This window comes from Carassius gibelio, chromosome B5, assembly GCF_023724105.1.
Source record: "Carassius gibelio isolate Cgi1373 ecotype wild population from Czech Republic chromosome B5, carGib1.2-hapl.c, whole genome shotgun sequence".
Taxonomy (NCBI): Eukaryota; Metazoa; Chordata; class Actinopteri; order Cypriniformes; family Cyprinidae; genus Carassius; species Carassius gibelio.
Genome location: NC_068400.1, coordinates 28982623 through 28995119, shown reverse-complemented (window position 1 = coordinate 28995119; position 12497 = coordinate 28982623). Strand labels below are relative to the sequence as shown.

The 12497-nt window shown below is 36.6% G+C and overlaps 1 protein-coding gene across 7 annotated transcripts in view; it reads left to right on the top strand.

Annotated features, from left to right (window-relative positions):
- The window catches only part of LOC127957248 (drebrin-like protein B), a 37347-nt gene that overhangs the window by 11983 nt on the left and 12867 nt on the right, over positions 1-12497 (top strand). For all 7 annotated transcript variants that reach the window (XM_052555693.1, XM_052555698.1, XM_052555697.1 and 4 more), the window contains exons 2-4: positions 8215-8270; positions 9478-9590; positions 10846-10920. In XM_052555693.1, the coding sequence (XP_052411653.1) occupies positions 8215-8270; positions 9478-9590; positions 10846-10920 (244 nt within the window). The remainder of the gene's footprint in view (positions 1-8214; positions 8271-9477; positions 9591-10845; positions 10921-12497) is intronic.

The following is a 12497-nucleotide window of genomic DNA, read 5'->3' as shown; positions in this document are numbered from 1 at the left end:
AATGATGTCCAAGATGTTTGCTCTAATTTTAATGAGATCGAGGGACAGAATGGGGGGATAGAAATGGTTCCAGTGTAACTGTCTGAAACATTGTAATTATTGTCATTTTTTCCAGCTCAGCCTCAGCAGTCATTACATACAGTATATACAGCTATGGCCATAAAATTATTTCATGCTCACGACTGTCCCACAATAAATAACAACAGCTTGGAAAGGTTACAGAGTTTTAGACTATGGAGGTCAGCAGTAGATTTCCTTTAAAGGGTAATAGCAGCATTGTTGATGGAAAATAGGCAGTCAGTTCCTGTGATTCTGATAAGAGTCGTAGTAACCTTTTTGGCCATGATGCCTTGTTGAAAAGATCCATCATCTGAAATGGACTTCCTGCAGAGTTGAAGGTTGTTTAGAAATAAAAGAACCTATTTAAGAGAAAAATAGCATGCAAACGTTCCTATCTCACTTAAACAGGCTGGATGTACGAGTCAGGGTTACTCAGCTTGTCTTCAGGTGGATAGCTATTTATATCACAGCCAACATATAAGGTTACCTATGAAAGGCTACTACAGTACAGTTCAGCTTGTAGACTGGGATCATATATAGTTGGGCTCATGTTACACAATATAGTTACTTGAGTAAATGAAGTATTAATCAGTGCTGAAACACTAGACGTATTGTTCCTGTTTCTGTGTTTGTTCATGCTTTATCATGCTAGTTTGAAGCACAAACCTGGACACACCTGTTGACTCACAAGCGTGAAATTGTTACTGAGCAGTTTTGTTTGTTAGTCACAGTTTTGTCTTTGTGCTTAATAACAAAACTGTTAGATTTTCAATGCCTAAAAGGCTGATTAGTGTGTTAAGATGGTGGATTGTTACTTTCCACTTCACAAGTTGTTGAAAATACATATAATGCATTTATAATCTATCGCTAACATGTAAGGGCATGTAAATGCCTTAAACAGGGTTCTGTTTCTGGTGAAAGTCACTAATTGTTTAAATAAACCTCATAAACACAGATTTTTACCAGTGTCTAAGTTTTGGGCTTTGACAATATATTGAATTAAACAAATTCATTCTAAATAAATAAATCATTTTATAAATATAATAAATATTTTAGCTCTTTCTCTCCCTCTTAAAACCTGTCATTCCTTGAGCCGTTTGGCAGAAAAGAAACTCCCAGTTCTGATCCCAGTGTTTCTTTCTTGCCCATTTACCTTCCATTGTGACATATAACTGGCATCTGATTCTGCACTATGACACATCCAAATCTTTCTCCTTCTCTCCATCTCTTTCCCACTTAGTCACTCTTATACTTGCGTGCCATTTCATTTCGCAACCATATATCACATTTGCATGAAAACCTCCTCAGTCTGTTTTCTTTTCCCATCCCCCCCATCCTCTTAAATCCAGTCCCCCATACTCCTTTTCATTTTCCCAACCTCCCTCCCCTCTCCTTTGCTATTTATTGTCAGCTCTTCCACTCCATCCTTTTGTATTCTGCCAGAGTCTCTCTCTCTCAGGAAATCCGGATGCACTCTTTCCTCTTCTACTCTTCAAATAGTTGCCATTAGAACAAAATTGTAAAACCCAGGGGTCTGATCCCCCGTATAAGAGAAACAGCACAGATACACTCGCGCAGATGCCTTATTACTAGATACAAGCAGTAAAGCTCATTTAAAGGTAGTATTGTTATTATACATCTTCATTAGACTCGTGTCTCTGAGTTAAAGTCTACATTTCAGTCCTCTTGGCTGTTGAACTCATTTTAGTCTGTTGAGCTATTTGCCTGTGCCTGTTCCAGGCCAGCATACACCCAAATGAATAGCGCTTGGCACACTGGCTTCAGTATGACAAGGTTACTGTGCCAGATGGCAATGTGCTTAAGATGTTTTGTACTTTCTGCAAGGGTTGTAGAGAGCCCACCGTCCAGACTGGCATAGGTCTGCCAGGTCTCTCTGTCTGATCCTTCAAAGGCAGTAACGATCCTGAACCATTTTCTCAGAAGCAGGGCTTTTCTTCTGCATTGTGTTGACATTTTGCATGCCATATTTGGTACAAAATATCCATTTTCATCAACTTCGGATATATTAAACTGTAATCTGTGGTTCAGCACACAAGCAAATGCACATATTGTTGTTGCACACTGAATGCCTCAGGCCAACTTACTGCAAGCTTGGGCAAACCTATTACTCCATATTGCTGTTATGAGTGAGGCTGTTTTGTTTGCTTCTAAAGATTTCAGAACTCGATCCTATCAGTTCATTATATATATATATATATATATATATATATATATATATATATATATATATATATATATATATATATATATATATATATATATATTATGTATGTATATCATACTTTATGTAAATAATGCCAGCTGCCATTTCTTCCAGTGATTTTAGTGTAGTGACATTTGGACCCATTGGCTTCATGTGTCTGCTTTGAATTTATGATTGTTTTGAACAGGCCCAGGAATATAAGTGAGGGAAATAGTACAGCCAAAAAGTCAGATTTGTAGACACTAAAGCTGCACTGGTAAGGAACTATAAGTCATTTAGTGAGTTCAGACGAAGGGGTCTAAAGGGTTTTCTGGAACCGTAAAATATGCCACAGATGACGCTTGGGACTTTTCCGACCATTTTTAGGAGAAAACCATTGGTTGGTTTCACAAACAGGTAGGTAAAACTCCCCTGGCCCCTCTTCTCTCTTGAGCCATTGATTTTGCTGAATGTTCTTCTCCACAGCTGTTTTCCAGCTTTACGCACTACAGATGGAATGTGGCCATCTTAGGCAAGGTGGACATCCAAGTGGATTTGGCATGGGAGCTTATTTTAAATTTATCAACATCGGTTTCGGAGAACAGATGTGGTCAGGATGTTAGAGACAACATTTTGCTCAACACTTGGATACTAGGTAAAAAGGATGCAAAATGCCATTTTTGGCCTAATTTAAAGTGGAAATGAGTAGTATTGAGGTCATATTTCTGTGCTCTTGGAGTCAACGCTGGAAAAAAGCTGTAGTCCTGTTAACGTGGAATGATTTAATTTCACATGATTGTTCATGGACAAGTGAAGTGTTGCAAATCACTTGCTCAAATCATTCCTGTCTTTGCAGGTACTCTATGAATGCCAGTGGTCATGTCTGTGCATGTAGTCTTGTGAGAGACTGAGTGATCAATAAAGAGCAATAACACCTATCACAGAAACCTTCTCACCAAGGCTGTATTTGTTTGATCAAACATACAATAATAATAAAAAGTGAATGCATCCTTGCTGTTTGAATATCTTTTTTTTTTTATCTTACTGACTCCAACATTTTGAACTGCAGTGTACATTTACATTTATTAAACTATCAAATTTTTTGTCATTTCCCCTACAGATTTCAATGTATTTTTCTAATTATTTAAACTGTGACACAAACAACCACATGCATCACTGCATCTTAAAACATCCTTCCCATGTTTCCTCTCTTTCCTTTCTCCTTTGTGCTGTCTGTCCAAACCTCGTCCCCCTCATTTGTTTATGGCCTGTATTTCTCTCTTTCTCTCGCCATTCCTCATTCTCTGTTCTTGAGCTCATAGCTGGCTGCAGTGCAGAACTGGGCTGCTTGTGTTTTTCTCATCAGACTCTTGACACAGGAAGTGTGTATGTGTGAGGTGAGGACGGTCCAGACGACTTCCAGACAACACCTCTCTCCACTAACTACAGACGGCAGGAAATGTCTAGTGCAACATTAGATTTGATTTCAAGAAGGGCCATTGTGAAGTGTTTTTAAGCATTAGTTGAGGTTGTTTTACATATACAGTAAGGCCACACTGTTATTTACACATTATTCTTGTAGTCAGTTTTGTTCTCAGTTTCATGTTGGTCCCCCTGGATTTTTTCAGCTTCGTTTTTAGTGTTTTACTGACAAGCTCTTTTAAATAAAGTCCAGACTACCTCAGTGTAGTCCTGCAGGATTCATGGGTTTATGGCGTTGTGGTTGGGCATTCATATGATAGAAAACCACACTTTGTTGTGTAACCTTCTCATTTGATGTGCATTCAAATGTGCATCTGTTACCAGGTGTGAAATGAATTTTTCAGGGTCTTACAACCACATTTAATGCATTTGGCAGACACTTTATTCAATGTGATTTACATTTCCTGAGAACTGGACCCATGACCCAGTTAAAGTCAGCAAAGAACTCTAAATGGACCGTTTTTGTTTTTTATTTCTCCTAGAATATTGCAGTGTTTCTTCTAAATTAGAACATTATTTGTAATTCATTGACCTTGCAACCTTTTACTCAAATGAGATCTCAGTTCAAAAGTTGGTTAACATCACAGTAGGGTAGAAAAGATGTTTGCAGTTTCTGTTGTCAGTAAGACAGGCTTTTGCACTGTATAACTATGTACAAAAGAAATAGAGAATCCCCCCATTGTCAACGAATGATTGCTCTTTCATGCAAGTACACGGGATTTTTGAGACCAATTCATGTGAAAAGTGAAAGACTGAGAGTAAATGCAGAGAACAAAAGTCACCCTTTCAGTTCATGCAAAACAACTGTTGCTGCATGTGTACTCTAGCTTACCAGGGTACGTCATAGATGCCATGGAGATGCAATGCATGCCTGAAAGGCATTGAGTAAAGTGCTGACTGTTTGTGCTCATTTACTATGTCAATGGGAATGTGTGTGGTCCTTACTGCATACTGCACTTATATACCATGACATTTCGTTGGGGCTGCATGTTGAAGTACGCTGACTACAGCATGATGTGATTTGACCCTTAGATGAACCAATTAGCCACAGGACAACATGCTTTGAAAGTGACCTGATACACAAAGGGCTTGTGTGTGTGCTAGACGTCTGCTGCTAAATGAAATGCATGTTTGTTTGTCGTAATGCACTCATGCATATTTTTGGAGTATTGTTTGATCTAAGTACCAGCTGTCATTTTGAGTGTACTCTTTTTTTCTTGCTTAATTGGAATTGATTCTAGCTGGATTCATTGCACAACACTCAAGACGAAAATGTCAGTCAACTCCAGGACATAGCAGAAGATTTAGGAAAGAAACCTTTTATTACCAACTGTGTTAACAAGCTCCTCTTTATAATGTACTTGGGTAACAGACAGCTGGTATAAGCACGTCTCTGATCCCTCATTACTCTCACTCTCCGGTCTGTTTTATTCCCATGCTGGTGGAAGGATCCGGAACAATGGTGTCACAACTTGCTAATTGCAGACTGATTGCTAGGTTGGTTAGGCTGAACACAGACTCTGATGAGGGGAAACAGGCTGTTAGTGTTGCTTGGGTCTGAGCTCTGAGTCAAAAGCCCAGATGTCACTATCTGGAAGGCTTCCAGAGATCAGAAGCTTTGGAGACAATAGGGACATGATGACGACAGGCTGGTGTAGATTATCTTCTTTCAGTCTAAATTCCAGGGGACGGAGTGAGGGAATTCTCTGTAAGAGGTGTTGATACATGAACTATAAATAGCACGATCAAATTCATTTAAGCTGAATTTGAGAACAGGATTGTTGTTGAGCATAGTTGAGCATTGAAGCACACTTTTGCCTGATTGCTGAACATCTGTTGACGATTCTCCTCAATTCCCGTGTTTTGAGAAAAGTTTTTCCTTTTTTAAAACACAAACACACATCTTGTAAAATGTCACTTTTATTGAATCTATTACTAGTGCCCATGCAGTGAAAAAAATACAAAGAGTTGATACTAGATAACTGAAAAATTTATTTTATTATTGACCTCAATAATTATGTACTTGTACACATAACTGTACTTTCCAATCTTTACTTTGAAGTTTAATAATATTTAAAATATTCTTTTATTTACATTTGAAATTAGTATAAAAAAACAAATGATATATAAGCAATTCATGTTTAAATTATAAGTATTATGCTATTTGTATTATAAAACATACTATTATTTATACCCCTTCACAAGTTGAATAAATAATCCCCCATATGAGGCATCCAAGGGAGGAGTTTTTAGAAATGAACTTCAGGGCCTGATATAATAAATGTATTATGGAAGAGAGAGATGCAGGAGAAATGATTAAAGGTGCCCGGCTCTTACTGGACAAGTTTGATCCATGTGAGCTGTTATTATATAGTATTAAAGGATTTACGTGACATTTTACATTGACTAACTGTTAGAATAGACCAAGCCTTTTCCCAGAGATTATACCCTGTTAATAATGTCACTCAGCTGTGGTATACCTGCCACAGCAAGTTTAACAGTAAGCCAGCTGATAGATTTACAGACTCAAGCCCATTAATTGCACCTGACGTCCAAAGAAACATGAACATAACAGTAAACTGGGGCGTTTTAGTTTCGTAATATTGAAACTGTATATTCTTGGGACTGGAATCTCACATTGACAGAAAATGGCTTATCTGAGTCTTTTAGATTTTTCCTCTTTAGTGAAAAACTGATCATAAAATCAAGTCCAGGGGACATATTCATGAAATATTAATGATCAAATCCTTCTTAACTGTTATTTTCTTTTAGATTTCTTGCTTAAAAGAAAAACTTAAGAATCTTTTGTTTTCTCAAAATTACTTAAAACAATTCTTATCTTTTTTTCTAAAATTTCTTAATCTTCTTAAAAATCATCGTAAATAGCAACAAAAATGTATATAGCCTCCAACTTGTCGGAAAAACCGCAAAGTAATTTTTTGGGTTGTAAACTTGTTGGGTTATTTCTAGTTAATGGTTGTAATTACAACATAACATTGTGATATTACACTATTATGCATGACCACAGGTTAAACAATGACCGACATGATTATGTGTGATGTGACTTTTTGCTGAATTTGAAATTTTGTAACTATAATGACCAAAATGAATGCAACAGACCATTTAATCTAGAGACAGCCTCTTTAAAAGAAATATCCAAAATACACAGCAAATAAAAAAAAATGCAACACTGCATGCTGAGCTCCGAAAATGTCGAAACGAAAATGGCACGAATTATTATTATGTTAATTGAAGTGTTTTTAATTCAGTTGGTCAATTCTAGAGCACTGAAGTCAGTCAACCTCTTTAAAAGAAAAAAAAAGATGTTATTGAGAAAAATATTTGAAAGTTTCATAATTGCATTTAAGAACATTTAAATTGAACAGTAAAATGTATCTTAAAATATGACTATTTCTAAATTGTTCTCTTCAGAAGATTTTCATGAATACAGTTGCAGAATTGTTATTTTAGTCAAAGGATATGCCGAAATGTATTTCTTGTATTTTGATTTGTATTTGAACAACCTGTGGTCAGCTGCCATTTTAAACTTACTTTGATGGTTGCATCAAATGACTGTCACAGAAGGGAAACCTTCCAAAAGCTTTAAGCATGGCCCAACAAATGTAGCGTTAAACTTCAATTGCACTGAACCTTAAGTCTTATTAATCTCACAAACTGAGTGCCCCACCTGCATTTCACTGTTGGTTTTGGTGTGGCCCTGATACAAAATCCATTATTTTCTCTCAGCCTCAATTTCAAGTAATAGTCCCAGTGCATGATATATAACCACAGACAGCTGTGACCTGGGTTCAAGTGCGGTTTTGCGTTTTCATACACTATGAATACACTTGTTATTAGACCTAGTAGCCTCAGGAACATTGGGTAAAAAGTCCTGACTCAAAACTACAGCTTTGCTAACAATGTGAAAATCATAGGCAATGACAGCGGGCATCAACTCTTGTAGTAGATCCCAAGAGGCTTTTGCTGAAATATCAGAAAACTAAACATCAAGAGCATGGAGATGGAGATGACTCATGCCAGCTCTTCTGTGAGAACATTTGGTATATGCATTACTCCAGAGGGCCTGGTTGGTATGCACAAAACATGCCCAATATGTGGAGCATTCTGGATTGGTGTGAACTCGTAGGATAAACATATGGACAATGCACACATGGTCTTCACGCCCAAGCCCACTTACTTCATTTTAAGATGACATAAGCGCGGATGTGGTGTTGATTATGTTTGGCTGAGGAATGCAAGGAGGTCCGTGATTCGTTTCATACTGTGAAAGGTCAAGGATCACTATTGATATATTGACTTGCCTCATTTTGAAATGGTATCAAGGCTTGATATGGTCTGGCCCAGGTCCAAATCTTGTAACTCAACTCTGTCAGTTATTTCTACAATGTGGACTGCTATGTTCTCCTCCATGTAACATGCTGATGTGTTTCTCTCTCTGTCTTCTTCAGGGCTTTATTTACATATGAGGGAGTGACCAACAATCTCAAACTCACAGATTCAGGAGGTAAGAACAACAATTCCGCCTCTTTCTTTTGTGTGTCTAAATTTTTTACCAATGCTCAATAAAGCACAGCAGCAGGGGGTTGGAATTCCATTAATTTTCTCTATAAGTCAGCCTGATTTCAACTTAATTAAAATAAAAACTGGTTTAGTTGCAGAATTTCCTAAGGCAGCCATGGAAACAGGAATAATAGCAAAAGAGTGAAACAATGACCATCCAATCCTTGAAAAAAACATTGTTAATTACAAAATCAAGTTGATTCGAATATATTTTTATTAACATTTATTGAATATTTTATATTATCATATAGCTTTGTACTTATAATCACTGGATTATTGTTTTAGAATAGATGGTTTCATCTAGTATAATATTATCTATATTATCATAAGTCTTTCCACAGCCATGGAAAAGCTGGACATTTTACCATTATTTTACCATTATTTACCATTGATTTAAGCGAAGGAAATTAATTAAATATTAAAGTCATAAAATCATAAAAGTTATGGAATTTTTCATTGAACATAAATACTCAGCTCTACAAGAATTTCAGAATTTGCTCTTTGTAAATCCAACTGTCGTCATATTATAATTTTTTTTTCTAAAAAGGGTAGTAATTATGAATAACAAAAATCGTGGAAATTCATTGGACAAAAAGTGTGGAAAGCCAGTATTTTGTCTGTTATCAGTAGTTCATTCGTCATTAAACATACCTGGACATATTGTTCCTATATAATATTTGTTATATTATATTATTTAAATTAAAACTATTATTATATACACAGCTCTGAGTTTTTGAAATACCTTTGGGGAAGATGAATGGAAAAACTAAGGTCACTTAAAATGTGGGCAGTCATTGTTGTGCTCTATTTGAGGCAGTTTAAAAGCTCAGTCTGAAGGCAATCACGCAACATTCATGAGTGAAATGCTTCAAAATTAGAGAGGATTACCAATTAAGGCTGAGACTGCCAACACTGTTCCTCTTAATATCAGACGAAGCAGAAAAATCTCACTTGAGTGCAGAAGAAAAGACCGGCTCTGCTTATTACATCAGACCTGTCCTGTACTCTTATAGTCTGGTAAAAGAATGCTAGCGTTTCATGGTGGCTGAGGCGTTTACTTTCATGTGGCATTCATTATTTCATGAAGACAATTTGGACCTCTTTAATTTTGTCCTTCCCTTCCCTCTTTATTTCTCTCTCTCATCTGCCAGCTGGAGGTTTGACAGAATTGGTTGGGAAATTTCACAGCAGCAGGCCCATGTATGGCATCTGCAGGGTGGGACTGACAGAAACAGGACAACCACAGATAGTCCTGGTTTGCTGGGTAAGTTCGCATTCAGAATCTGTATGTTTATATCAGTTTAATTCAGCCATAATAAATGTATGCAAACAACTACACGAAAATGTAGCTTCTTGAATTCTCTCCTGAACTGCAAACAGACAGTGTCCTAAACTTTAGAGAAGTGCTTCAAACGTTTGTAGTTCTTATAACAAATAGTTCTGGATGAGGTCATTTTGCCTTGTTCTGATTGGATATCAGTAGGTTATACCTAGCTCCCATTGGATGTTGCCATGGGGTGTGAGGCTGAAGTGGATCCTCATTGGTTGGAGCTGCCACATCATTAACAGTTCGTGTTTAAGCAATGGATGTGAGGCTCCTGTTGATGAGACGTGTCAATGGCTTCACTTCACAAAAGGGCTTTGACCTTCAGACTTGTAGCTGAAGGAGCTCAAATACAGATGCAAAGAAGCATTCTGGGAACCTTCCTAATATCCATCGTGGATGTGGTTGCTAAGACGATAAGTGGGAATGTTGTGGTTGGGGTCAGAGGTGCCATCTGTAGCCAGTCAGGCATTGTATAGAGGAGGGGGGAGTGGTCTCTGTGACCTGTTAACTGCAAGAGACTTCCTTGTGAACTAGACTGAACACACACAGACACACACACACAGAGTACACACCTCTGATGATGTACAAGGTCTAGATGCACCAGATTAGTATTTTGTTAAAGGTTTTAAAGCAGATTTTTATTCTGTGTATTTCATTTTGTATTTTTCTGAAAGAAATGTATACTTTTATTCAGTAAGGATGCATCAAATCGATCAAAAGTGACAGTAAAGGCTTTTATAACATTGTATATATATATATATATATATATATATATATATATATATATATATATATATATATATATATATATAAATTAATGTTAATTTGAACTTATTTTATTTATCAAAGAATCCTGGAAAAGTATCATGGTTTCCATAAAAATATTAAGTAGCACATCTGTTTTCAATATTGATAATAATATTACTGTTTGTGTTTTACTATATTTTTGGATCGAATAAATGCAGCCTTGGTGAGTCGAAATAGCCTTCTTTCAAAAACTTAAAAAAAAAAAACTTACCAATCACAAGCTTTTTAAAGTGTACACTGAGTCTTGATTATGTTTAAATGTGTCGTTATAATATGTCTCATAAGATTATATTTTGATTATTTGAAAGCTTAAGTTTCTCAAATATAATGGTTCTGCCCCTTTCTCTTCACGTCTCACATAATCTCTTCTGTCTGCATCAAACAGGTTGGTAATGATGTGGATGAGCAACGCAGAACTGAGTGTGCCAGCCATGTCCCTGCCATCAAGACCTTCTTTAAGGTAAAAAAAAAAAAAAAAAAGAACAGAAAATAAGCCAGTTGCCAATGACCAGCCATTCATGTCTCATCTGCTTTCACGTAACAGAGTTCCTGCCTTTTTTTTAAAATCACACCACTATAATCAGCATGTGGCTTTACTTGTTTGCATGATTCTTCTGACATCTTTTATAGATCAAACTCTGTAAATGTTAGTAAATTTAATGTTTTCCATAATACAAGGTATTTTAATAGTGTTCTGGTTTAAACCTTCATTAATCATGTAGTTTATGTATACTGCTGCAGCTACATTTGGAAGAGTTCAGATATGGAGTGAGTAAAATAATGTGTTTCTCTCCCACGTGGATATTTCTGTAATTCTCATATACACATACTTCCTGTGTTTGTTTGGCTCCAGAATATTCTGCATCCTTTCTGTAAGGCGTCTATGCTCTCTCTCTCTCTTCATGTCTCTGTGAAGGAACTTCCTTAAAGCTGTATAGGAGACATAAAGAGAATGAATCTTCCTCATTAACATACATTTACCTTTCTTACATTACAACTGGTACTTTATTTGAACATACAAACATAACCGTTGTACTGTATAGGCACATTCTCCCAAAAATGTGCACATATACATACCATTATTTTTATTATTTAGGATATTTATTATTTAAGTCCACATTTCATCCTGCATTGGCCTCTGTTATGTACATAAAATCCCAAATGATCAGTCAGTTTGAGTTGGATGCAGTGATTTTAACCAGGATTTTCTTAACTCAAAATGCTCTAGGAGTCATTAAAAGGTTAAAGGAAAAGTGTTTTGTGTCTATTTGAATGAATGGGTGGAGTATGTAAAAAAGGCTCTCATGCACAATTCTGAAACCAGAAAGCCTCCTAATATGTGTACAAATACACTCCTCTGTTATATTCTGAGATTTCCCTCTTGTAAATGGTTTCCTTCCTTTGCTAGTATCTGTGAAGTGATGGCTAGCAGCTTGGTGCCAGCTCTTATTGTAGTAAACTCTTCCTCTTGTGTCATGTGCTATTGTTCTCCTGAGCAGCCGAGCAGTGCCACTGACAGGCACCACACTGACTGACTGAGAAGAGCAAACATTAAAGAGAGAGAGAGAGCGAGAGAGAGAAATTCCCAAGGAACGGACAATGTTAAAAGTCTTCATTATAGAAAATATAGAGGTTTTCTATATCTTGTGATAAATGTGCATGTCTCTTGAAGCTGTCTTTAGATTTATTTCCTCCACCAGCCGGGCGATGTTGCTTTAACATTGCCATATTTTCCGGATGGTTGTATGAGATCGTCAAACATAGTCAGTGTCTGGGACATTTTAATGCCTTATAAAGACATTGCCCAGTCAGCTCCAGAGGCATGCCAAAAATGCTGTTTTTCTCTCTCTCTCTTTTGAGATCGACAACCTTTATGACCTTGTATTGTGTCGTTCATCCACAGTGTGTTTGTGCGTGATAAATATCAGCACGAGTGGGTCACAAAATGTCTTTAATTATATTTCCGTTCGGATTTAAATCTTGCTGGGTTATTTTTGTGTTGATTGATGGTTGTTCAAGCAGATGAACTTTGTAAGG